General features: G+C 53.5%; 7 protein-coding genes across 7 annotated transcripts; 3 read left to right on the forward strand and 4 right to left on the reverse strand.

Annotated features, from left to right (window-relative positions):
- Window positions 1–179: 179 nt before the first annotated feature.
- On the forward strand, window positions 180–1,033 carry BDZ83DRAFT_651622 (uncharacterized protein; the record flags this gene model as incomplete). The annotated part of the gene is made up of 2 exons (XM_060510463.1): window positions 180–450; window positions 591–1,033. 2 exons carry the CDS (start codon window positions 180–182, stop codon window positions 1,031–1,033), a joined length of 714 nt encoding a protein of 237 aa, XP_060365086.1.
- Window positions 1,034–1,438: 405 nt separating this feature from the next.
- BDZ83DRAFT_549767 (uncharacterized protein) lies at window positions 1,439–2,720 on the reverse strand (the record flags this gene model as incomplete). The annotated part of the gene is made up of 2 exons (XM_060503478.1): window positions 1,439–2,499; window positions 2,594–2,720. Coding segments are annotated over 2 exons (1,188 nt in total), but the record flags the coding sequence as incomplete, so codon positions are not given.
- Window positions 2,721–2,754: 34 nt separating this feature from the next.
- BDZ83DRAFT_577340 (PRA1 family protein) lies at window positions 2,755–3,285 on the reverse strand (the record flags this gene model as incomplete). Its single annotated transcript, XM_060505011.1, has 1 exon — window positions 2,755–3,285. The coding sequence occupies one exon, from the start codon at window positions 3,283–3,285 to the stop codon at window positions 2,755–2,757; it is 531 nt and encodes a 176-aa protein (XP_060365088.1).
- A 6,407-nt stretch (window positions 3,286–9,692) lies between these two features.
- On the forward strand, window positions 9,693–10,777 carry BDZ83DRAFT_577385 (uncharacterized protein; the record flags this gene model as incomplete). Its single annotated transcript, XM_060505016.1, has 2 exons — window positions 9,693–9,772; window positions 9,976–10,777. The coding sequence occupies 2 exons, from the start codon at window positions 9,693–9,695 to the stop codon at window positions 10,775–10,777; spliced, it is 882 nt and encodes a 293-aa protein (XP_060365089.1).
- A 2,691-nt stretch (window positions 10,778–13,468) lies between these two features.
- On the reverse strand, window positions 13,469–16,272 carry BDZ83DRAFT_752035 (Cullin family protein; the record flags this gene model as incomplete). Its single annotated transcript, XM_060514137.1, has 3 exons — window positions 13,469–13,643; window positions 13,698–15,967; window positions 16,231–16,272. The coding sequence occupies 3 exons, from the start codon at window positions 16,270–16,272 to the stop codon at window positions 13,469–13,471; spliced, it is 2,487 nt and encodes an 828-aa protein (XP_060365090.1).
- Window positions 16,273–17,086: 814 nt separating this feature from the next.
- On the forward strand, window positions 17,087–17,656 carry BDZ83DRAFT_651626 (DNL zinc finger-domain-containing protein; the record flags this gene model as incomplete). Its single annotated transcript, XM_060510464.1, has 1 exon — window positions 17,087–17,656. One exon carries the CDS (start codon window positions 17,087–17,089, stop codon window positions 17,654–17,656), a length of 570 nt encoding a protein of 189 aa, XP_060365091.1.
- Window positions 17,657–17,964: 308 nt separating this feature from the next.
- BDZ83DRAFT_752037 (down-regulated in metastasis) lies at window positions 17,965–25,921 on the reverse strand (the record flags this gene model as incomplete). The annotated part of the gene is made up of 2 exons (XM_060514138.1): window positions 17,965–24,487; window positions 24,543–25,921. 2 exons carry the CDS (start codon window positions 25,919–25,921, stop codon window positions 17,965–17,967), a joined length of 7,902 nt encoding a protein of 2,633 aa, XP_060365092.1.
- Window positions 25,922–25,955: the final 34 nt, after the last annotated feature.

Genomic DNA, 25,955 nt, shown 5'->3' on the forward strand with positions numbered 1-25,955 from the left:
CTTCTTCCTCCATCTACCACCACGACCTCATACCCCGGACCTAGTCTCTGTACGGATAGTCTCAGCCACCCACACCCACCCAGCAAGAAGCTCTCCCACTATAGAGAGCTCTCCCACACCACTACTACACCACCTACACCGCGAGACATCGCGAGACAAGCAACACACGCAACATCACAATGGGCTTCTTCGACTTGTCCACGGGCAGCGTCATCTCCGGCCGCTCCTCCCACTCCCGCCGACACTCCTCCCACCACTCCAAAAAGCACAGCAGCAAGCACCGCTCCCGCTCCCGCTCCTCCTCGCGCTCCCGCAGCAAGCGCCACAGCGCACCCAGCATCGCCGCCTCCATCTTTGGCGGCGACGACTACAAGAAGAACAACGCGTCGCGCGGCTCCTTTTTCGGTATTCCCAATGCTTCGCGCTCGTCGTTCTTCGGCTTCGGCGGTGGTACGTCTGTCCATTGGGCCCTCAACCCAGCCTCCCCTCATCCTGCTATTCTACAACTCAAGAAACTCAATTGGCTCTTCCCCAAGAACCCAAAACCTCACCAAAAACAAAACAACACTAACATGGTGTCAAAAATCAAGGTCGCCCCTCGTACTACAAACGCTCCCCGCGAAACGGCTTCGTCCAAAAGACCCTCAAGCAAGTCAAACGCCTCTGGCGCGACCTAGTCTACTACGCCAAAAAGCACCCCTACAAGGTCGTCGCCCTCGTCATCATGCCCCTCATCACGGGCGGCTTCCTTACCGCCCTCCTCGCCCGCTTCGGCCTCCGCCTCCCGCCGGGCATCGAGCGCATGATTGGCATCGGCGCAAAAGCAGCCTCGGGCGACTCCATGGGCCTCGTCGGCGAGGCGGTCCGCATGGCGAGCGGCGGGTTCGGCGGTGGTGCCGCTACTCGTGCGCATGTTGAGAGGGGGTATGATGGGGATTACTCGTGGGAGAGGAGGAGTGTTGAGCGTGATGGTGGTGGCGGCGGTGGTTGGGCTGATGGGCTTATGAATGGTGTCGCCAAGATGTTTGTCTAAACTTCCATTTACAAGGATCGGGCAAGAATCATGACTGGTATGGGTGGACATTTTGTTTAGCACTTTGTGTGTCTGAAGGGCGTTTTTCTTTCTGGGTACGGGATATTTGACTACTCATTCTGGTTCATCCCATGCATTTTCCTGGGAAACGGTCCTTGGAAAGATATGCCACGTTAAGACCGTGCATGGCGCATTTACATATATACCTTAGATATATCAAGATACGATTTATGACCATTGAACAAATTGGTTCAGGGCGTGTACACGGAAACGACCCGGACGCACGATGGGTACAGCAATGGGAGAGCAATAAGTTCATTAGGAAATACGGAGTATTGTTTCTATTATCGGTACTAGACACGGCAGACCAGACAACTTTTGACCCAGCTCTTGACAGCGAAAGGACTATTTCTTCTTGCGCCGACCACCGGTAGGCTTTCTCTTCGACGGCGACGGGTTGGCAGACTTCTTCCCCCGCGAAACCTCACGTGCCGGTTCACGGGCAGCAGCCTCCTCCACGGCAACAGCCTCCTTGCGGCCTCTTCGTGTAGTCGGGCCGGATGACGGCGGACGTTGCGGTGGCTGGACGATCTGAGCACCGTTTCCGATGCCGTCGCTAGTGCTTTCCTCGCTGCTCGCCTCACTGCTCTCTTCGCTGCTACTCTCCTCGGGTGGCGGCCTGCGCGGAGCCCGGCCGCCTCGACCCGTCGGAGGCGCCACGGATGTTCGGCGCCCGTCGGTGGAGCCCGATACGTTGCGTCGAGCGGCACTGGCGGGACCTTCCGTCTGGAACTGGAATGGGTCGACGCCATTTCGAGATTTGGGCAGAGACGAGGTCGAAGAAGCAGGCGACATGTTATCCGATGGCAAACGCTGGCCTGGAGACCCCTGGACGTAGGCATAGTTGAAGGGTGACGAGCCCCTCTCGCCCATGATTCGAGACGTCGGTCGCTGCGAGGCGGAAGTTGCCGATCTAGGGCGGGTGCGCGAAGCGTTGGGCGGCGGGAAGTATCCCATGGGCGGCATCGCGCCACCGTCTTGGACATTGGCGAATGTTCCAGGCGACGGATGGCGGGGTAGATCGTCCTCCAAAGCCAACGTGGGCGACCTTCTGCGAGAGGAGGTTGGCTGGAATTGCGACAGTGGAATGGCGAACCGCTGCTCCTTTTCGCGCCGCTGCTTACGCTCCTGCTTCCGTGCTTCCTTTTCAATGCGCTTCCTCCGTCGTTCCAGGGCGGCCATCTCTTCTTTGCTGAGGTTGACCTCGAGCTTGCCCCGTTCTTGTGCACGTCGGATGCGGGCTAGAGCTCTTTGCGCGAGCGCCTCATCCCGCTCTCCCGGAGAAAGCTGATCCCAATCAATCTCTTCTTCCTCTTCTTCGTCGTCTTCCGAGGAGGACTCTTCCGAGTCCTCGCTATCGTCTTCGCTGTCGTGCTCGTCATCATCCGAATGCTGGTAGTCGTATCCTCTACGCAATGCCGTCGTCCGGTCACCCACGTCTGTACCCGTAAAGCGGAGCGGGTCGCTTGCGAACCGCTTCCCTCGCGAAACCAAACCAACGCCTTGTGTATCTGAATTGTCCAATTCCGTCTCCTCTAGCTCCTCGACAACTCTCGTCCCATCCTCCCAGGACCCCTGTTGCGCAGCTCCCTGTTTCCTCCGCCCGCGCCTTGATGGTCTTCCCCACTGGGGCGCAAATTTGGGAGCTCGCGGCCGACCATCTAGACCGCCTCCCCGGAAAAAGCCTCATCGATAGGCTTGTCCATAAAAGCAGCGTGGCCAAGGATGACCACGCCAGAAGCACCAACGAGCCAGAGCAGCGTCGCGAAAGGCGAGGCGTACAGGCCCAAGGGCACAGAGATGACGAGAAGACCGGTCCACAGCTGGGATGTGGTGGCCTTGAAAGAGCCGATCTCGAGATCACGACCGTCGAGCTTGCCAATGAGGAACATGCCCGCAATGACAAAGATGATGTCGAACAGCAACAGCCAGTTGGTCAGCAGAGCGTAGACGCTGAGCATCAAGAAGACGACACTGTAGTTGCTGGAGAAGTAGGAGAGGTTGTAGTTCCATCGCGACTGAACCTCGCCAAAGTTGGCTGGCTTGGAGAGGCGCTTCATGTCGAAGAACTCGCCGACGGGACGCAGGTTGGCGAAGCGGCCGCTCAAACCACCGGAACGCATGCTGTTGAAGCGCTCCTGCAGGCCGAGACGGTTCGTCAGGGCGTCGATGGGGATCTGGATGCGAGCCATGGTGTCGGTGTTGGATGCGGAAAGTGCGATTGATGCGCGTCGGTAAGGTGGAAGGTGTCGTGGAGGAGAGTAGGTGGATGAAGATGCAGGATGTCAGGGGGAGACTTTTGTACGGTTTGTTGATCGTCGCACAGGAAAAGACCGTGTTCTATAGTAGCGGGTGCGGGTTAGCGGGATGCATGCGCAGGGTGAATGGTGTTGGTATTGTAGGAAGAATGGTGGATTTGAAACATTTTGGGTGGTTCAGGCCATGTGTCTTTTCAGCTCCATTCCTCGTGGAATTAGCTTTCCTGACGCGCGGAACGGAACACGTACGTACCTTGGGGCGATGAAAGGTACCTAAGGGGCGGTAAAGGCTAAAGAAAGATGGTGCCTTGGGGATGGGCGAGCGTGATGATGCAGGCAGAATTAAGGTCCCAAATGCGGTTAAAAAAAAAGTTGGTGCTGACTAGGCAGAGGCTGAGCAAAGCCGATGAAGACGTTGGTGATGATGGAATTGTTGACGTTTGTCTCGTCGTGGTCGCGGTGGCTCGGTACTGAGGAACCGACGACGTCCCTTTTTCTCCCGTCAGCTTTTCTTTTTTTTCGTACTTGGTACGCAGGGAAAATCTCGGTAGGTGCTGGACAAGGCAGTGTGGGCTGGATCCGTAATCTCGTCAATTCAGTTCAGGGGTGCAATTGATGATTGGCACTAGAAAACCGTAAAACGGCACGGTTTCCCACACGTTTGGTTGGCGTGGGAGAAAAGGGGCCCCTGTCCGGTCGTCCGTGTTCCCCGTCTTGGATCTTGAATTTTCGGTCCTGTCTCGTGGGTTTTGGGTAATGGGAAGGGATGGATGGATATATTGTTGTAGAGGCTGAGGCTGAAGGAGAAGCATGCTCGAGCCAACATTCGAGGAATTCGCTACCTTGGGCTGAATGCCAGACGAACCATGATGCGAGAAGGGAAGGTACCGGTAGGTATGTGAATCATGTGATCAAGGCAGGGGAACGAAAGGAAGGAAAGGACAATGGGTAGGTAGCTGTAAGAGATGGAAGGAGGCCCGACTTCCCCAGAACTGGAAGAGGAAGGCGACGACGGAACATGGGATGAAAATGAGAAGGAGCGTCGCTTACCTCTTACCAACTTTGTTCTCGATTGGCCCCTTCCTTCCTTCGAATCTTTCGGTGTTTTCACAAGGAAAGAACCCTTTCTCTGCTTAGGTTCTTTCTCCTTCTTCCTGTTTGTCTTTCTTTCCTATCGTGACAATTCCCGTCGTTTGGTCGCGCGGGGGCGAGCTGCGGGGCTCGCCCTCTCGTTGGTCGTTGGTTGACCTTTGTATTCCTTCTACCCTCGGAAAGAAACAAAACAGTCAATGGCCGTAGTGATGCATCCCCCGCTGGTCCTCCATCCGACTTTGTCAGTCAGAAGAAGAGGAAACACAACAGGTAAATGACAAGACGATGGGGAAGAGAAAGGGAAGAATCCGACAAAGATCCGACCACCGAAGGGGATATGGGCAAGCTTAATGAAGGAAGCGGAGAGAGAAAGACAGACAGCTCAGCTACCAGAGAGCTCTGACCGCCCCTCCATTAACCAAGGCAGATTTTTCTTTCTCGTCATGGTGTATCTGACTTTTGGGCTGCAACTAACACTACTCCGTACACCGCACTCCCTACCCAAACCACCGCCTTGCTTCATGACACAACCGGTGGCTACTACTACCCATTACTTCCCTGGTTTCTATCGCTTGTCGTTGACCCCCCGCAAGTACGGACGCATCCGGACGGGGGAGCAAGACACACGAGAAAGCTTGAGAACCACATCCGAGGATAGCTCAGAGCCCATAGGTAGCTTCAAGCTGGGGCGACACACAATCCTCAATTGGGCTCCATGGGATAGGACAGCGCGGCAACTGGATCATGGATGAGGACCCCTCTTGCATGCCTCTAGCAAGTCAGAGCCGGCCAAGTCGCATTCAAGGCTGTCGAGCCGGAGCGTGTTTCCACACCGCATGGTCGTCTGTCTTCGGACTCCGGTTTCTAGCAGCATCTTCTCTCTCTCCCGAGCACCCACGCATCTAGGTATGGGCCCGTCTCCCCGAGAGCGAGATGGGAGTTTCTACTGAAAAGAACCTGGAGGCGGTGGGAGAAAGCAAAGGCTGGAAGCTCTGTTAGACTCCCCCCAAAACTAAAAGACAACCACCACTCGGTCGACGATCGCCCCAAGGACCAATGACGGACTAGCGGTACCTAACGATGGCGACCCAAGCGGCAGACCCAAGGAAACCCCCAGATGGCAGGAATGACACTAATGTGAAGAAGAAGCAGCCATCGCCCGCTAAATCGTGACGTGAGGCCAATGGGCTGGAATGAAAGAAGGGATGACGGCCGAGCCAAAGCAGACTTTTTTTTCTTGCTCATGGCTCTCTGCTCACCTTTCCTATCTCCCACCAATTCCAGCCCGACCGCGCCACGCCCTTCGATGCCTGCGGCTTTTTGTTGGTGTCTCAAGGCAAGCTCAGATATCGCCAGGCCCATGGTTCGCTCGCCAATGCGCCATCACCATCACGTCCATCCATACCTACCTTGCGACGATCAACCTCCCGAGGCAGTTAGGAACATATTCCTGCGTAATGTAGCGTGGGAAGCCGATAGATAGGCAAATGGCGTGCGCCAACGCAGTAATGCATTCATGCGGCAGCTCGAGGAAGAAGATCCGGGTCGGAGCTTCAAGCCTTGCAGCCCTCACGTTGTATCCGTGGCGCGGATTCTGGGAGTCTAGAGTCACAGTTACCTACCCAAACGGCACAGCTTGTGTGGGTAACTTCCGGCTCGCTTAATGAACTTGGGGCCTCTGGATTGAGAGCCTCTGGCATGAGAGCCTCGGGATGGAATAGTCGCAATGCTCAAATGCTTTGTGGCATCGTGTATCCGTACGCTGCCGCGGTACCTATCTGTGTTCGTCTGGTAAGGTAGCTAGCTACTTTACCTTATGCTCAACTGCTTGCTTCATCCTGTTGTGCCTGAGGTCATTTGTCATTTCCTCCGATGATATTTTGGGTACGTATCCGTACTCTGAGCAGCTTGCCAGGGTAAGGTAGGTAGGTCATCACTACAAGCGCTTCACCAACTTGGAAGCTACGAACTACCTCGCCTTAGGTAATCCTGGGATGGAAGGGAATGAGACACCTCTGGAAAAATCTGGAGCCCGAGACAATACGTATCTAACAATAAGGTACCTTACCTCAATCTTTCCTTCTTAGAATGCAAAAGAGTCCAATCGCAACATCTCTTCGGCACAAAAAACCCCGTGGCAAAGCATCAAATATTCCCATCTCTAGCTGAGGTATCCGTACGGAGTACATTAAGATACCTTACCTACTACCTAGGTAGTAGGTACACAGTCAGACAGTACTTGCTTCTTCCCTTACCGTCTCTCCCGCCCGCCGTCAGACTGTCTTGTCTCGCCGTGCCGCCGCCGGAGTCTCAAATTTGGAACCCCAGCTCATTCGGCGTCCACATCATGATCAATCATGAGCAAATCGTTTGCTTCGAAGGGTCAGGTTCCTCGCTCGCTGGCTCGCTCAACAGTCATCATATTCGTTCATCACCAACAACATGAGCTGGGGGGTATATCAGTAATTCCGAGATGCAACTGGACCATCGAACCGTGAGGCGGTCTCCACCCCATCCCCACAAACTGTTGGAGCCCGCACCTCCCAGGCTCCCATGCTCGGTGATCATCACGAAATCTTGTCGAGCCCACTCGGGCCTGAGGCCAGGTCCTTGACTCAGGGCCTCGCATCATCTACCATCCATGATCCAACTTCAACGCGGCGCAAGGTGAAGAAGGTCAGAAATGTAAGCAAACGGTGGCAGGTCAAGAGCTGATGGTAGCTGTGAGCAGAAACACCGTTGAGATATGTATCCGGCTTGAGCTCATCATATCATCCGCAGGATCCGTCAATCACTCGCAGCATCGGGTCCCATCCCATTCGGACGGATACACTTCTCCCCTGCAGACACCTCACTTCTTCCTTCCGTACGAAAATATACGTGGACCTTTGAGGTGGAGGTGGTTGTTGCTGCTGCCACCCAAAGCCGTGTGCTGCTGACCATACTCTACCTTCTTCACCTTCCCCTGACCTTGCACTTTGTTTGCACCAACGATCCTTTTCATGAAAGTTCCTTTCCAGCATCCGAACCAGAACGCTACCAACGTCATCTCCCGCTGCCGCTCATCAAGTCATTGCATCAATGCAGCCCTCTCGGACTCAGATTTCCAGACTCCTCGTAAACGCGGGCCGTGAATGCTCAAGGCTCGATGGAAGGCTCAAGCACTCGTCAATCTCGCCTCGTCTCATATGCTTCAAACAGACCCGTCTGTTGTCGTTGTTCATGTCGTCTATCGGAACGATGGACACGCACGTCCTCGACCCTGGTCGCCTCTTCTAACCCCCCTCTAGGCTCTGCCCCTCCGATCCCAATCCTTTTTTTTTGAATTCGGATAATAAGTGACGGGGCAACTTTTATTTAGTACCATTTATCAAATCTATTCTCATCCCGGAGCAGCACACACACACGCAGACGTACACACGCACACTCACACTTACACTCACTCATACTCACATGTACATACACACCCCTAGGGCTTCCATCATACTCCGTACCCTGCCTTAGCATAGGGATGCATACCTGACCTTTATGGTTATAGTCCAGCAGGAAGACGAGACAGCTGCAGGCTCGCCCGCTCATCCAACGCACGCTACATGCCGTGATTGCTCCTGCTACTGCTGCTCCTGCTACTGCTGCTGCTGCTGCCGCCGCCGCAGTTCCATCACATCTCATCCCTCACTCCCGCCAAGTCACTTGGTGTGGGAGGCTAGGAGCCACACCCAGACATCCTGACACCCCTCCCTTACCACCCCCCTCCTCTCTCCCAAGGCGCCCCAAAGGAAACCAAGAATTCATGGACAAGTCTCAAGAGACACTCCCCCCTTCTGCTCGAGAACGAAATGGGCGAACCGTTCTTCCCAGGGATTGGGCAAACAGCGTTCTAAACCCCGCCACCCTCACCAGATGTCTAGCTACGAACAGGATACGTACCTTGTCCTCTTGTAGCAGTTGTGTCGCTGTCGCATGAGCTGCTGTTCCTGTCCCAGTTGTTGTTGGCCGTTTTAACTTGTCCAAGTTGTTCCCACTGCTGTCGATGTTGCTGCTACATGATGCCCCCTACCTTACCTTACGGATACCTTGGCTTGACTATCCGTATTACCCTGCTCTTACGGATCACCCAGAGCAGACATGGTACCTTTTCTCGACGCACCTCTAAAGCAATCTTGCAGTAGCAGTCGGAGTAGCATTTGCAGTCACAGTCACCCCCAATAAGCGAAAGTACTTTTAGCTGCGCCGTACGAACGGCCGCCGTACCTGAACCAACCTGGGACCTTGCTCAACCTAGTCTCTTTGGTCCCTTGGAGCTGGCCCGATTGATCCTCATGCTCCTGCTGCTACAGCTGTTGTTGCTGTTGCTGTTGCTGTTGCTGCTGCCACTCTTGCTTTGCCTCTCTTGCTCATTTTTTTTTCTCTCATTTTCTTTTTGACCATTGTAGGTAGGTACTAAGTTGGTTCTTCCCTTTGGGTTGGTTGGTTCGCCCGGGTTTCGAGCTGGTTGGTTTGCTGTGGTGTGTGTTGTGTTGCGGCTTGCCCTGGGAGGGAGGTGGGAGGGGAGGGAAGGAGAGGAGAGGAGAGGAGAGGAGAGAGGAGAAAAGCAATATTCATCTCCTGGTCCCCAAAGGAAGGAACGAACAAACAACCGAGCATTAAAGACCTTCCGTCCTGTTCGCAAACTCACTATTTTCATCCTTTCCCGCCGGGGGTTTGGAGGCCCGGTATGAAATGATCCCTACGTCCGACTTCTTCCCTCCTTCACCATCATCATCATCATCAACTACAACGGCACGCCAAACCAAATCCAACCCATCCCAGCCTTCCCGTCCGTTCGTCTGTCTGCCCTTCCCATGACAGCTCCGTGATCCGTCTGAGTCTCACTTGACACGGACGACCATTGCTCTTTCTCTCTGTCGCCGTACCGAATTACCCGCATCTCACCTTTCTTTCGCCGCGCACCTGCGGCCTATTATGTCTCTAGCCAAGCCCGAAGGTTTGTTCTACTCCCTTTTTCTGCCTTCCTTGGGTTCAATTGATTGCTCTTGAACTTCCCTTCTTCTTTTTTTCTTTTTTTTGCACTATCTCGATTGCCGACGTCTGGATCGATTGTAGGGCTGCTACGAAACACGGGAAATTGGCCATACGAGGCGCGGCAGGATGAGAGAGGAGAGGACAGATTCGCAATGCTAGGATTACGGAGAGAGCAAGAGTCACAACGCTGATTTATATCCTCGGGCAAAGAAACCACGTTCATCATGGCCCCTCCAACAGCCGCAAAACGACCGCACGCCGCCGTGAGCAAAGGTAGCGCAAACATGTCCACCATCGAACCATGGTAAGTCTCAATTCGATGACAACAGCACAGCACATCTGCCGCTCCTTTTTCTCCCCGTTTACATCCATTGAGAGAGCATCCAAGAGAGCTCCCTTCATCTTCTCACCCGACGACTGAAGCCCTGCCGCGAGTTTTTTTTCAGTAGTTTTTGTTTAACAGCTCTTTTCTCAATGCTGACCCTTTCTCGCGACCAAACCATAAAGGGCCGAGCTACCGTATCCCAACTTTGACTGCTCAAAGTACAACTACATATTGACCGACGACGGCGGGTTCTGGCAATTGCAACAACAGCATTCGCCCTCAGAAGAGCTCCCCAATGTTGTACCGCGCATCGCGACGAGCAAATCGCCCATACAAAAAGTCCAAGACATCGAATGGACCTGTCTATCGGCAGCATGTCCTTCAAAGCCATTCAAACGGAAAGTCGACCTCGACAAGCATTACAAGCAGGCCCATGTCGATAGCCAAACCACGGCGCCTTCGCCCGCGCTTTCCCTAAAAGATATCACGCCCGCGACAAGCACCAGCAACCCAAGTCCCAAAATCACAACCAAGAAACCGCCAGCTGGTAGCAGCAAGGCCAAGGGCAAAGCCGCGGGCGCAGGAGCGGCGGGGCCGACAGGGACGGCGACGGCGACAGCGGCGCAAGGGAACAGGAATAACAGCGTAAACGGCGCGGGCAATAATAGCATCAGCAACAAGGACGGCACCGCCGGGGTCTTCCTCTGCGACTATCCGGCATGCAACCGCAAGAACGAACCGTTCAACCGCAAGGACCGGTTGCGCATCCACCTTACCGATGTCCACAAGGAGGACGTGAGCGCAAAGACGTTTGAGATGACGGTCGCGTGGCTGCAGGAGCGCAAGATCTATCCCAAGTGGTGGCGGTGCTCCAAATGCCTCGACAGGGTCAAGATCGAGGAGAGTGGGTGGTCATGTCCGCGGGACGGGTCCAAGGTGGAAGACATACGGCGCGAGTTTCGCGAGAAGCAGCATAACATGTGAAAGACGCATAGCGGCGTCAGCATCGTCTTTTGTGTCTCACCGGGTCGTTCATCGCATCCCCACCCCATCATCGCCATCTGCACTGGGTCGCCACACCAAGGGGGATTACAGGTTATTAAAATCGGAGTTTTTTTTTTTGTTTTTTTTTCATCGCATTAAAAAAATTATCTTCCGGGGATGGAGGAACCGGCGTTTCTTTTTTGACATCCAAAGGTTTGGTTCAGGCCTGCTCCTGTTCTATTCGATTGAGGGTGGACGGGAAGTACTAAGATTGGGTTACGGTATTCTGGGAATCGCGGGAGTCTGTTCATTTCTTCGAGTTCGTTTTCAGCCCTCTGGCATTGTTGCCTCTACTGGGGCTTGTTGTCAATATCTTGATTCCCCGTCCATCCTTCTAGGACAGATTTTGCTCCGTCTGGGTAGACAATTCTGGCGGCCCTTATTTTTCCCTTTCTTCATGCCATTGCTGGTACTCTATTAGGAATGATGACACGATTGGGATTTTTTTTTTTTTTTCTCCCCGCCTTCTTCCCGGGATACCGAATGCAATGATGAAAAAACCTAGATGCCGTCAGTGGGAAGGGACCACCTTTGTCGATCATTAACCCGGGCAGAATTCGCTCAGCATTGGTAAGGCAGTAAACCGGATGGTTTTTGATTTTCCAATATCCTGAAAAAAAAAATCTCCGACGAGACGGGACCCCGCTGTTCATCTCGTCTCGTCTCATCATTCCATCCATCCCTTCGGCATCGCCTCGTTTTCGCAGAGTTGCTCGTCCAACTCTACTTCGTACGGAGTATCTATGGAGTAGGAGCAAGCTGCCAGCCTGCACTTCAACCCCCCCCCCCCCTCGGAATCCCGCGCGTCATATCCGTAGGAAACTCCACACACGAACCGAACCTGGAAACTTTTGTCAAGAGATATGCGCGCTCAAAGTTTCGCGGAGAACACCGCTTGTCTTCTTTATCCCACACGTGTATAAAAAAAACTCTACTTGTTTTTCTCGGATGAGCTGTCATTGTCAAATGGGATTGTTACGAAGTCTTCTCTCACTTGTGATAGAGCACCGGTAGCAGGAACCTAAGGTTAGGAAGGGGCATGAACATGAAAACGGACTGCAGGATTGGGGGCCAAGGGGTGTGGTGGCCTGATGTATGAAAAGTACCCAGGGGCGCGCCCTGGTTATGTGTGACTGAGTGAGTGTGAGTGGTGCTCAGCTCAGCCTCCGAAATCTGGGTTGATTCGATTCAATTCAATTCAACTGCATCGGGGCGGCGTCCTGCGTTCCCATGGATTTCTCGTCTCCATCTGGATGCATGGCTAAGGTACGCTCGGCTGTCCATGATTGGCGAGGAAATACAAGAGAATGTGTGTGAGTGTGTGTGTGAGAAATACCCTGGAGAATGCCCTGCTTCTACGGGCTTCAATGGCATCCCTTTGCGAATATACCCCATCACCATTATGGATATGTAATGTATCCTTGATGTGCTCATTATCCCATGATCAGGATCCTGAAATTTCACCGTCCTGCGGTTTGGTTTCCCTTTTCAAGGTAAGTTTCAAGTGCTGGAAGTCGAGAGGTGAGTTGAACATTAGGGTGTCATTGCGACCTCTCCCATTTCTGCATTCCTGCTTCTCTCCACTGCTGCCGTTGGTACGGAATTTACATTTGCGGCCATCCGCAAGATCAACCAACACCCCGCCTTTTCGAGGTGTCCGCCCCGGGTAAGTGGGCTCGAATCCCTTCCGGAACGCCGACCGACAGTATCGATCCCTTTTACCAATCGAAAGGATCCCCATTATTCGACTGACGAGACCAAGACAGATCTCGCAAGCGCAATATCTACTGAAAGGGTAACAAAAACCCACCAGAAGGATAGCAGAAATTGAAGATTCTTGAAGCTGCGCCCCCCCCCCCCCCTTCCCATTTTTGTAATCTGCTGAACAGCAAGAATAGCTCCTGGAACTGAGAGACTCACATCCTCTGACGGCCATATAGACGGCGGAGAAAACTTAAGATAATTCCACGTACGTGTTGGTTGAGACGATGAGATGTGCTCTGCAGGGTCGACAGGTTTCCCGGGGGGGGGGGGCAGGTACGCCTCGTACTCAAGAGGGCTGTACACATACTATAAAACCCGGAGACGATCCTGTTGATCCCATCCTTCTTTGAACACAGTTGAAGATGGACGTAGGAAGGAGTGCGTAGGGTCCACGTAGAGTCTAATGGCGTGCATATAGTAGGAGAGAGCTATGTTATAACCATTCATGTTAAGTAGCCCTAGAATTCTGTACATGCAAAAGAAGCAAAGTATATACATTCGATTCCAGATCAAATCCCCCCTAAAAAGACATCGAGAAGTGACCTGAAACTCAATTGCCTTCAATGAAGAGTGGCTTCAACGAAACCGAGTTCGTCTGACCACGCCCAAAGGCCGAAATCCCCTGTAGCCCAGAATCACCACATAAGGGATCCCTCTCTCCCGTCCGTGTATCCGTGTTCCGGACGAACAATGTGCATTTTTCTCAAGCAACCCACCTGGAAAACGCCATGCCTGGTTTTTAAGAAATCCCTTGAACCCTCCCTATGCAGCCATAAATGCCCTTCTAACATCCTTGTATCATGAGACTCGTGTCCATCGTCTTGTGCCGCACCAAAGTCGGTCGGCCGGTGGAGGGTTTTCTCCTTGTTAAGCAAGGTAGCGATACGTCGGTGTCGAGGCATCCTCTACGCGCTCGAGATACTCTCGCACAATCAAATCTTCGATTCGCTTTTTGATGAGACTAATCTCGGGTTTGAACCGACCGCTTAGTTGGTCAATGACTTCTGTAATGAGTTGCGAGTGACCAAGTTCCTTGCGTTGCCTATGATGGGGTTAGTATAGCCAAAAAACAGAACATCAAGTGGTGGATACGTACTTCATGATGCGGACAAGAGCGGCATCGATAACGTGAGCTCGAGTCTGGTTGTTCTTCTCTTCCGTTGCCTTCCGTTCGTCGTCGCCCTCGACCTTGCTGGTAGCGTTGATGATGGGTGCCTTGATGCGGACAGTCTTGCTCACGAAAGAGGCGTTGAACTTGAACTTGTCGCCGGCCTTGATGCCCTTGGTAGCGGGCTCCTTGGCGAGCACTCTGGCCTTGGGAACGATGGACAAAGAAGTCAAAGTTCTCGCAAGATCTGACATCGGGATATTGGTCTTGGCTTGGATTTCCTCAAGCGAAAGCTCTTCGCCCTCCTCGAGTTCGTTGAATAGCAACAGCACCACCATGCCATAGGTCGGCACGTTGATCTCGTACTTTCGCTCTCGCGCCAGGGGTCCCTTGCCTCCTGGAATCGCGGGGAAGGTACAACGAACGTCCGCGCTACCGGTCGACCCGAGCCAAGTCAGCTTGCGGCCGCTGCGGTTGGTGAGGTAGTACTTGAGTAAGCTTTCCTGGAGGCGTTTGATATCGTCAGGGAAGATGCAGCCACCACTTTCAGAAAACTGTGACGTGCGACCCATGATCTCGGGAGGCCATGAGTTGGTAGTCAAAATGTTGACAGCCAGCTCGATCTGCTTTCGAGACACATCGCCCAGTCCCCTAATATGGTCGCGATAGCCTGAAGTCAGCTCGGCAGACGATTCCATGTCTCTGAACATGCCCTCGAACTTGGCTGTGAATTGGTTGCCCAATTCCTGCTTCATTCGAGAGATCATTGACTTTTCAACATCATGACTTTCCGATTTGTTGTTGAGAAGACGCTTGGCCAGGTGCTTCTGGTAGTAACGCTCAAACAGATCCTTGTCTGAGAGATACCGGATCACAGTAATGGCCTTCTCCAGCACCGCCTCGGTTTCGGTCTCAGTCTTGCCACGAATGCCGCGTCGAAGATTATCATCAATGAAGAGCGATACGTATTCGGAGCTCTTGGTAAACATATTGATGAAGTCGGAAAAGCTCTTTGTGAGCGAGGTTTGAATAATCAAATCCTCTTGAAAGCACTTTTTCCACAAATTGTCGAACTTGTCCTTGAGCTTGAGCACGTCGTCAACCCACTTGATCGCCGCGGCCGTCTGCTGAGCCGATGAGCTCAGCGCCTTGGCCTTCTCCCCGCCCTCGTTGTCTTCTCCCTCGGCGGGCGCAGACGCTGCTGAGAAATTCGTCTCCTTGAGCATCTGCTCAATCTCGAGTCCCAGCTCGACGACTCGTGTTGACAAAATCTTTTTGAGAGATGCCTTTTTGGCATCAACCCTCGATACCAGTTGGTAGAGAATCGTCAGCTCCTCCTCACGATCGTAATTGACCATGGACTTGAGCCCACTTCCTTCGAGATTCAGAAAGTCGTCCAAATGCGCCGAAATCAACTCTTCCTCAACAACCTTGATGGATCTCTCTCTCGTCTCATAATGGATAGTAGTGTCGCATCGGTCGTTTTCTTCTTGTAGTCGGCGCTGGGTATGCCGCAGCCAGGCGCCGGCATCAGCCTCCCGGAGCAAGCGTTCACACTCACGCTTGTAGTACGTTCGCTCGGAGTCAAGGTAAGCGGGCTCGAAAACCGTCAGGTACAGCTTCTCTGCCTCTTGCTCCTCGTCCGACTCGTAGAGAGAATCGAGCATCCTTATAATGTTGCGCAACAAATGCCGATCGATGGTGTCACCGTCACGCTCCATATTGACGTGGTCGAGGATGACCGAGTTGAGGATATCGAATACAGTATATTGACCTCCTGAGTTCAGTGATGCTCGCAGAATATGGTCGCGGAACAGGCCAATCGTGGCGGTGTAGATGGACGGCCGACGAGCATCCTGTGTGTAGCCACGGTCGAGGTACATCAAGATATCAGCCGTCATGTTCATTGATGTGTTGTGATGCTCCCATGATTTTCTGACACCGCTCAGAAAGTGCTCGCCCATCTTGCGTCGTTCGTTGACCGAAGTGGCCGCACCACCCATTGCAGCGCTGACGAGGTTGGCTGTGACCAGCTTCTCGATATCAGGGATGACGTGTTCGGAGAAGTACTGCTCTTCGAACTGCTTGACGCGGTCGTACAGCATCTCGCCCTTTTTCTTCAGGACTATCTTGTAGGATGCTCGGTAGAGCTGCTCAAATGAGAGCGTGCTGCAGTTTTGGTTGTGAATGTCGGTCAGGGCTTGCTTTAGTGTATCCCAGCACTGCTCGAAATCGCTCGTGTCGATGCCGGATGTCAACTTTTGACGTGTTAGTTTGCATTCTGAAAGTCTTGCTAGTGGTCATCCAAAGCATCCCAGCGGCTGCCTTGCAACTCGGCGGTTCCTGAACAGTATGTCATGATGTGTGCGTGATGAATAGAGACAAGCATGCAAGGATCACAATCATAATAGACATAACGCTCTTGGCGGCGCTGAAGCCATCATCACGTCGGGCACAAGAGGCAACAGACACACATTGTAGCTAACAATAGTGAAAGATTGCTGGAGTTGGGAAGACTTACTCGTCCAGGGCGGCGCGGGGGCCGAATGCGACCGGCCCGCATGGCCGTACCCCCTCCACCTCTACCAGAAATCATCGTGTATGTATCTGTGTTTGTCCTCGAGTCGTGTCCGTACTATCGCTGCGAGATTCGGTCGTGGTTGGCTGATCGTTTCAAGTCGAGAAAGCTATCGTGGGAAACCTGAGTCGGTGGCGGCGGGGTAGCTCTCGTCAGAAAGTGTGGCGGGCAAATGAGAGATGCTGGGGGAAAAGAGGAGCCAGGCTGCAATGCTTCGTTAAGGTAGAAATGAATGGGGAAAAGCCGTGTAAAGAAGGAGAAATAGACAGCCTGGCTATTGCAGAAGAAGTTGACCGCGTCAAGGACTGCGGGTTCTGCGGCAGGAGTCGGGGAATTTAATACAAAGCATCTCGAGGAAGGAAACAATCACGGGATGTAAGTCGCAAGTTCAGCGAAAGCCACAGCAGGGTAAGGCTGCGGAGCCCCAAGGCCGGAATGGTCCGCGTTTCCCACATGCGAGGCGGAAGGTGCGACCGGGCAATTGGATCCAATCGATTAAGTCATCCATCCTTACGCCTCACAGCGCTTTAATTGGTTCCCTGCTACTAACGCTCCGGACAGCCTGCCCGCGCCACATGTGGCGTTCGTTTCCATCGTTTTCTTTACAGGGAAAAATTAGAGAGCAGCAGTGACACTCCAGAAAAAAATGACGGCATTCCCAGTCCACATTGAGAACAGCTCTGTCAAGCTTTAGCTCTTGTCCAACAGCCTTCTACACCAAAGGCTTCCACCACACACCAACGCAAGGCCATCACCTCTGCCACCAACGTCCCTCCGAAAGCGCAGACGATACATCACAATGGCCTCGCGCTCATCATTCACAAGATTCGCGCCCGCGTTGCGACAAGCTCGCCCGGGCGCCTCACCCTTCAACCGCAACAGCCCAATCCTCTCAGCCCTCAAAACCCGACAACAACTCCAACGAACACCAGCTCTCTTGCAACCCCAAATCGCCGCGCGCTTCGCCCACACAGTCCCGAAGCCCAAAGCAGCGCGCGAAGCCGAGGCAAAGACGCCCGCACAGATGCGCATGGAGACCTCGCCGCACTACCAGCTCGACTTCACCTGTGTGCCGTGCGACACCCGCTCCCGGCACAAAGTCTCCAAGCAGGGGTACCACCACGGCTCCGTCCTCATCACCTGCCCCTCGTGCCGCAACCGCCACATCATCAGCGACCACCTGGGCATCTTTGGCGATCGCAAGGTCACCGTCGAGGACCTGATGCGCGAGAAGGGCAGGCTTGTCAAGAGGGGCACGCTGGGCGAGGATGGCGATATCGAGTTCTATCCCGACGAGAGCGTTGCTGCTGCTGATGGTGCCGATGCTGAAGCCCAAGCTGCGGAGTCGAAGAAGGACGGTTCTGCTTGAAGGCTTTGGGAAACGACTGTGAAATCTGTACAACATGTATGGCAGACTTGATGAGGGCAGTCGAGGCCTCGTTCTGCCAATGGATTGGATGACTGCATATAAAGGCGTTCCGGATATCCATCAACACTCATGGGAACACAAAGAGGAGGCGGAACACAATGTAACAACAGAATAGATCTCACATATGAACGGGCAAAGTCAGCCCCTGTACTATATAAATACAACCCTTTCAAGAAGCCGTCTTGAACACCCTTTCTTTTTAAGTCCCCTTCCAGAAACGCCAGCCCATGCAAACTTTTTGACGATGATTACCACCCCTTGTACGCCTGCCTCTGCTGCTTGTGCTCCTGGCCTCTGACCTTCTTCCTCTCCTTCTTCTTCTCCGTCTTCTTCCTCTTGTCCCGGCCGTACTTCTCCGGCTGCGCAATCGCCTCAATCTTGCGCTTGCTCGACCTCTGCTGTCTCCTGTTGCGCACCTCCTCCCTGATGGATAGCAACTGCTTCGTGTACTCGGCCGTGCCAAACTTCTTCTGGAGTGAGTCCATGAGGATCTGCGCCCTCGTCTTGAGCGCCTCGAGCCGGGTCTTGAAGAGCTCGTCCGTCGAGTAGGGCACGGGGATGTTGGGGTCCGTGAGGTTCTGTAGCGGGTAGAGTATTGTCTTGAACGAGGGCTCGAGGTGGTCCTGGGGAACGCGGCGGCAGATGGTCTCCAGCACCTCCATGGCGACCGTCTTGGGCGTGATGGCGGTGGACTTGGGCCGGACGTCCTTGCGCAGGATGGACGAGAGCTTCCAGAATAGGTACTGCAGATCCTTGCGGTGCTCTTCGATTCTGTCCTCTTCCGCCTCGGCTTCGTCGCGGTCGCCGAGAGTATCTGCTTCGGGCACGGTTTGCACCTTGACGGGCAAACGGGGTCCGAGGAAGATCAAGATTTGCTTGATCTCTTCGGCGAGCGCGTCATCAATCTCTGGTGTTCTCAGAGCGTACAGCGTCAACCTCACGAGCTCCTCCAAGTCCTCAAGCTCGAGGTTCAGGCCATGAGGCCCCTGAAGTACCTCGCCTGCTTTACTTGGCTTGCCAGCATAATCCGCGAGGAACGTGCTGAGTACCTTTGTGGCGCTAAGCTTGACCGAGTTCTCAGGGTGTACGAGGCAGCCGCGGACATCTCCCCAAAGTTCCCTAGACTCAGTAGACAAGAGTCTTGCTGGGTACTTCTCCGTCAGCACCTGCAGGTCGCGGAGGACCGTGTTGACGAGGTCTTCATCGGCAACACGAATATCGCCTGAACCAACAATCTCTCCAATCTTGGCGAGAACCAACTCCAGCTCCTTCTTGTGCTTGGTAGAGGGCTCCTTGGCCTCGAAGAAGAACCCGAAAGCTTGCAGCGATAGCTTTGTCACTGCTTGGTTGTCCTCTTGCTCAACCCATGACCGGAGCAGCGTCATGAAATTCTGCGTTCTCTCCTTATCGGCCTTGCGGAACATCTCCTTGACCAGTTCCCCAGCAGCCAGACAGCACTTCTCACTGTCGTCGTTGGCAAGCACCATGACGAGGGGCAAGAAGCAAGTGGAAATGACCTCCTGCACGAAGTCGTCTGCAGACTTCATGAGAAGCAGGTGAACTACCTCCATGACAGACAAGCGTCCGCCTTCGCGATCGTACGTCAGGTTGGCAACAACGAAGTTGAGCTGCTTCACCCATCGGGCCTTTCTCTGCGGGTAGTCCTTGAGGAACTGGAAGAACGCGCCTCTCGCTAGATCACGCGTATCCTTGTCATCGTTCGTGATCATGACGGTGCCGACGTAGTCGAGGGTATCATAGACGACTGCCGTCTCGATCTTGCGCTCGAGAACAGAGCGCACAAAGTTGAAGGTGACGTGACGGTAGAGAGTCTCTGTGAGGTCGTCCTTGAGCTTGCTGATGAGCATGTCGATGGCTGCGTCCTTGACGGGGATGTCCTTGCGCTCGCGGAGGACAACCGAGAGCAGCTTCAGAGCCGCCTGCGACAAGTCGGTTGTAGTCGAGGTTGACATGGAGATGCTCTTCGTCGCCTCCTTGACTGCGACTTTGAAGAGTTGGATGTCCTCGTTATTGTTGAAAGGCACCTTGACAAGCACAGTGAGAAGCTTGAAGGCCGCGACCTTGACATCATCCTCTTCGCCGACGATGGCGTCTCCGAGAATGGGTACAAAGCCAGCGATGTTTGCGCCAGTGCGCAGGCTTTCGTACTTCTTCCATACCGACCGGAGGATGTCAAAGGTGAACTTGACAAGCTTGAAAGTGTATTTCCCAGCGGTGCCAGAGTTGTCCTTTTTCACGCCCTTCTGGTAGAGGTATTTCTTCAGGCGGAAGTCGATCTTGGGCTGCACCTCTGGCTTCTTGCTCTTGTAAACCTCTTGGATAACCTCGTAGCAGAAGACGAGAGTGTCACGGCTCTCTGCGGCCGGGTTCTGCATGAGACCGGCGGTGATTCTTGCCAGCAGAGTGTCGATCTTGCGGACCAACTTGAGATCCACCTTTTCCATGAGGAGAGACTGCAGTGGGTGGACGAGGACGACAAGCTGGCTGATGGAGGCCGACTTGGCAATGAGCTCCATGGAATCCTGACTTTTGCTTGCCTTGACTTCCTTCATCTCGCTGATGTACCCTTCGGCATCCTTCTCTTGACCGGTAGCGCCAAAGATGTCGTCAATGATGATTGCCACGATGGCCCGGAGGGTATAGTCAAGATCACCCTGCTGGAACTGAGGAATGACCTTGAGGAGCATGGAGTGGAGGGTATAAGACATGACGTGGAGTTGGTAACCTCGCTTGAGAGCGCCGCGCAATTCCTTCAGGATGAAGCTAAAGTAGGTCGGGCCGAGGACCGATGCGATTTGCACAAGAGTGTCTCTGGCCATCTCACGAGCATCCCAGGACTTACTGCGCAGGATGTGGCAGATATCGGTAAGAACGCCAGCAAGCTTCTGTCCCATTTCTTCGGATGGCAGGAGCTTGAGAAGCTTGACGATGATGACACCGACGGGTACACGGTAACTAACCTCGGACTCATCCTTCTCGTGGATATGCTTGACCAGAGGGGGAAGGAAGAGGTTGTTGACGTCCTTGCTGAGCTTTTCTTGCGTAGGAGTCGTGAGCACAAGTCTCTTGCTGGTAGGCGTCGAGGCCTCAGAATCGTCAATCTGCATCGCCTCGGCGCCCTTCTCTTCGACTGCGAGAACGAGAGCATCGCAGAACTTGGCAAGCAGTCGAATCACCTGCTTCTGATTGTTGGGCTTGGACTCGACGTAGCTGATGTATCTCTGCAGGATAACACGGTAATGCTTCCAGTCCAAAGACTGAGCCAAGTTACCGATCGTGTTGGTCGCCTCGGCACCCAAGCCCTGGTCGTCGCTACCTTCAGCACGGCCAAAGATGAAGTGCTCGAGAAGAGGGATGAAGAACTGGCTGAGGTTTTGACTGCCAAACTCCGAAATATCGTTGACAGAGTTCAGCATCTTGATGGCTTCCAGCTGGCGTGCAGTCGCAGGACTGAGAATATTGAAAAAGAAGGGCAACTCAAACGTCTCCTCTTCCATATCACTGACCAAGAGCCCCTTCATATCCGCGACAGGCTCCCAGGTTGGCATCTGCGAAAGAATGTAGCCAAAGACTCTCAAGTACTCTCTCCTGACGATGGCAGACTCCTCGCGAGCTCCAGTGTAGATAGAAGGCAACAAAATAGTCTTCAGATGGGCTTCGAAGCCGCTCTTGGATGTCTCGTGTGAGCAGGCCGCCACCTCTCTGACGAATTTGCGTAGAGAGTCTGCAGAGTTCGATGCCAAGATGCCATACTCCTCGTCAGAACGAATATAGTAAATCAAGTTGTGCAACAGAGGCAGCCACTGTTTGACAGTGAAAGGCGTTTCCTTGTTGGTGATCCGGTTGAAGGCGGCGAGCCGCTTGTCGTAGTCTGGCTCATCGATGCGGTTCGGTGCGAAGGCATTGAGATCACGGCAGATTTCGGCAATCTCCTGGAGGGTGGTATCCTTCTCGGCCAAAACTGTGAGAACGCGGGCCAAAGACTGCCTGTTGTCCCTGTCTTTGAAGTAGCTGAAGAGGGAAGACAGGGTCTCAAAAATGGCGATATCAGCAGTCTTCTCTTCCGCTTCCTCAGAGCTAAGGATGGTGATGAATCGCTCCAGAATGAGGAGAATCTTGCCCTTTGCTCTGGGGTTGACTCGTCTCGGCGGCTGGTTGAGGAGGAAAGTTGCGATCTTGAGTGTCTCGCGCACGTTCGCCGAGGTCTCAACAAGCGGAGAAAGCTCGACAATGGTCTCAATGCAAGACTCGAGCAGTTCATTGCTCATAGTTTGCGTCTCCAGCGTGGTAGTGATGGTCTTCAACATCAGCTCCATGTTGGCATCCAGAAGCTCAGTACGGATGAGCTCATTGAATTCGGATTCCACAGCAGGTGCCTGTGCCAGCTTGATGAGGTTGCGGATGATGCTGAGGGCGAAAATCTTGACGTTTTCTTTCGCCTTGGGCATTGACACGCACTCGATAACCTTGGGCAGGATCTGGTCGTTGATCGAGATAAAGAGTGCTGCCTTTGGTAACTGAGACCAAGTCGAGACAAGCTGCATGATGCTTGAGATTGACTGGGCCGTCTCAACGGGGAGCTTCTCAATCCTGGGAACAACGACCTCGTTGACGATAGGTTCGGAGTATGGAGTCCAGTTGAAGTCTTGTGCATTGCGGAACAGTGCAATGAGACACTTGACACCGACAGTCCGGATGGTCTTGAGCAGAGACTCCTGAGATTCCTCGTTCGTTTCCTCCACTTCCTCATCTGACTCGACGGTAGTGGACTCCTTGAGCCGTCGGCAGGCAAAGACCAGACAGTACAGAACAGGATTGAGCAGTTTTTCAACATAGGGACCCACGTGCTGGCCAAGTTCATTGATAAGGGGCAGCATCATGTTCATGAAACCAGTCTGCTTGCGAACAGGAAGAATTTCCCGGTCAAACAGGTTGGTGCGGAAGCCGGAGTCGTCAACGACACGGGCTCCTTTCAGACACCCAATAGCGATGTCCAAAAAGCTGCCTGTATCTTCAACGCTGAGGGTTCGCAGGACGGCCAGACGAGTGGCCTGGAGACCATGGCGACCGCTAGAAATACCCTTTTTGGAAATGGTTCGTCCGTACAACAGTCGCAGAAGGACAGGCATAAGCTCTCCGCGGTGTTCAAGCTGAATTGTTGATTCGCCTTGGAGGAAGACTGTAAGTTCGTTCTTGAATCTGGCTTCATCGAGGAGGTACTCCAAGTTCTCCTGGTATGGTCGAACGCCCGCTTGCTTCCAGGAGAGGATAGCTTTCAGCGCCAGCTTTTGCACCTCCACGTCACCGTTCTCCATGAGGTGAAGCAGTGCAGTGTAGACCCTTTCGTGCTGGTAGAGCACTTTCGGGTTGATGAAGAGAGCGAAAACACCAACCAACGCCTTGCGATCGTAAAGAGACCAGTCTTCGCTCTTGACTTCTGCATCCTCATCATCCTGGCTTTCTGACGAGTTGTCTTCATCAACAGCAGCCCAAGACAGGAAAAAGGGTACGAGTTTGCGAGAGCGTTTCTCGGCAAAGTGAGGCATGGCAGTGAGCACCTTCAATGCCTGTGCTCGAGCATTGCCGGCGTGAGCTTCGACAGTCTCCTGCTGCTTGTCAAATGACTGCAGCATAAGATCGATGGCGTTGTTGACAACCTGCTCCACCTCATCCGCCGTGCTCCAGAGCTCTTGCATGTGTTGGCAGTCAAAATCCGTGATGGCTTGGCGACCCTGGAGTGTGGGCTGACTGAGTGGTCCAGACCATCTTGGTGAAGGAGTCTCCAACCAACTGAAAGCAGTGGTCGCGATAGCCTCTTCACCAGTCTTAGTGGCGCCAACCAACTTCAAGGCAGTGATGGTATCGTCCCACAATGGGGAGAGCTTGACCGTCAGCATGCCGAACATGAAGGAGGGAATTGCCTTTAGGAGCCACGAGTTCTCGCTCAATTGTGAGTAATTTTGACCGAGTTTGCGAAGATGCATCGCAATATTTCTCAGACTGGAGGGCTCCAGAGGGGTGTTTCCGATGTCCAGCATAAGAGTCAGACAATGGTGCTCATCAGGAAGTGACTCGAATTGCTGGAGGATCTTGAGAGACGCAAGGCGGAGTTCATGCGAAGGTGCCGAGAGGTTTTCGATAAGGGCCTCAACGACTGGGTCCTCTTCTGAGCCCTCACTGCTATCACTGCTCTGACGGTCGACGGGAGGCGGTTGGTTTCGTGTGAGCTCGGTGTAGGTGAGATAAGCCTCCAAGAAGCCAACCGAACGGCTGAACCTGGGAAGAGCAGCACGAAGGAGCGGGTCCAAGGCTGGATCGACTGGGCCCGCCGCTTTGCTCATTCGCAGGTACGCGTGAAAGCCTTGGCTGATGCTGAAGTGAACCTCGTCTGACGCCAATGTAGTTGAAGGCTTGAGCGCCAGCCTCAGTTTCCGAAGTAAAAGTTCCGCAATCTTCGCGTTGGCTGAGGGGTGAACGGTCGTCGAGAACAGGAGATCCAACAAGGCAGAGTACTTTGGCAAGCATCTGTCTCTCCATGTTTGAGGGTCCTTATCATACGCGCCGCGCTCGGGAAAGGGTGTGCTTTCGAGTCGCTCAAACTTTGACACGATCTGGTCCTGCCAGCTGCGCGGGAGGTTGCACGTCTCCTTTGCTCCCGGCGAAGGTAGACTTCCGTTTTGCACCATGCGAGGAAGGAAAACACACAGCATATCTTCGTTTTGGCCATCGGACCAGTGACTGACGATGAATCTAGGTCTGGTTAGTTTCAAGGAGCCTAATGGCAGGGTGGTGAAGGCATGTATACCTTTGGAAATATGTCTGGAACAGACTTCGGAATCGTGTCGAGTCAAGCTGGGAGAAGTAGGCACAAAAGGGGATGTACCATCTCATGAGCCTCTCCTTCTGAAGTGCATTCATGAAATCCTTCATGCAGGGAATAAGTGCTTCAACCGGCGCTTGATGCCAGACAATCGCAGCATTGACGATGACATGTTTCCATACAAGATCCAGCTTATCTTCTGTCACCTCGGGGGCTTGTTGTGCCGTAGAAACCAACATGGCAGTCAAGTTTTCCACAAGGACGGGCCAGTTGCTGATGCGGTTTCCGTGGCGTACACCCGCTGTTGTGCCAAGAACCCGGATCAATGGGACAAACTTCCAAGTCTTGCTTGGCTTGGAGTCCTCCAAAGCCGCCTTAACTTGCTCCTGAATCGCCTCAAGGACGTCGGCGAGATCCTTATCGTTCGAGTGGTGGATGATGCTGGTCAAAACACCACATACCAAGTCGGTCCAGGTCGTAGTCTGAGTGAGATCCTCTTCTGTCTCAGGTATCGCCTTAAGAAGAGACACGAATAGGGCCGGTCCGGTCGAGTGAATGGTCTGGCCGGGACCCTTCATGGCCTCTGCAAACATGGTCATGAGGCCATCCTGGTACAGCTGGAATGAACGTTCGCCGACAGAGCTCCGAAGATCGTCTCTTGCGTGGCTGACAATTGCGGTGAGGGCGGTCTCTCGGTGTCCGGGCGCTGCAGCCTTCTTGATCAGAAAACTCAAAGCTTCGGCGGAGAAACGGGCAATATGAGGAGGATGGCGAGCCTTTCCCAAGAGAGGCGCTACAACATCATATGTTGGTCGCAGATTAGGCACGATTAGCCTAGACAGGTATTTGAACAGGAAAGCCAGCGCTGCGAAGGTCCATTCGATGACGTCGGCGTCTTGTGGTTTGGCGGCAATGGCAACAATGAGATCCAGGGACTTCGCATAGTACTTCTCGAACCTCGTTCCAATATCATGCGCGAATGCTGTGAGAAGTTCCAGGAGCGGTTCCAACATCTCCTTATCCTGCTTTGCCAGTGCCTCGGCTAACAAGTTGAAGATCTTCTCTTCATGGTGCAGAATCTGAGCCAGCGTCTCGCTCATGTACCATGCTTTCGTCTTGACGTCGTAAAATCCCTTATAGATATTAAGTTCTGACCATTTTTGCAGGCCGGTTCGGAAGTAGGAGGTTGTGGATTCGAGATCTTCGGCTTCGAGGTCGTGTCGGCGGACTTTTCGCAAAGGATCGAGTGCGTTGAGTTTCGCGATTTTGGCTGCGAATGACTCCCACCGGTGATTCTTTGAGTGGGGAGTCAAGTTCTTGCCCTTTCGGGACTTTGTAATCCGCCCTGATGAAGTGGAAGGCATGTTGGGCGGTTTGACAGGTGTGGTGTGCAAGAAC

This window comes from Colletotrichum acutatum, assembly GCF_030867785.1.
Source record: "Colletotrichum acutatum strain CBS 112980 chromosome Unknown BDZ83scaffold_45, whole genome shotgun sequence".
In the NCBI taxonomy this organism is placed as follows: domain Eukaryota; kingdom Fungi; phylum Ascomycota; class Sordariomycetes; order Glomerellales; family Glomerellaceae; genus Colletotrichum; species Colletotrichum acutatum.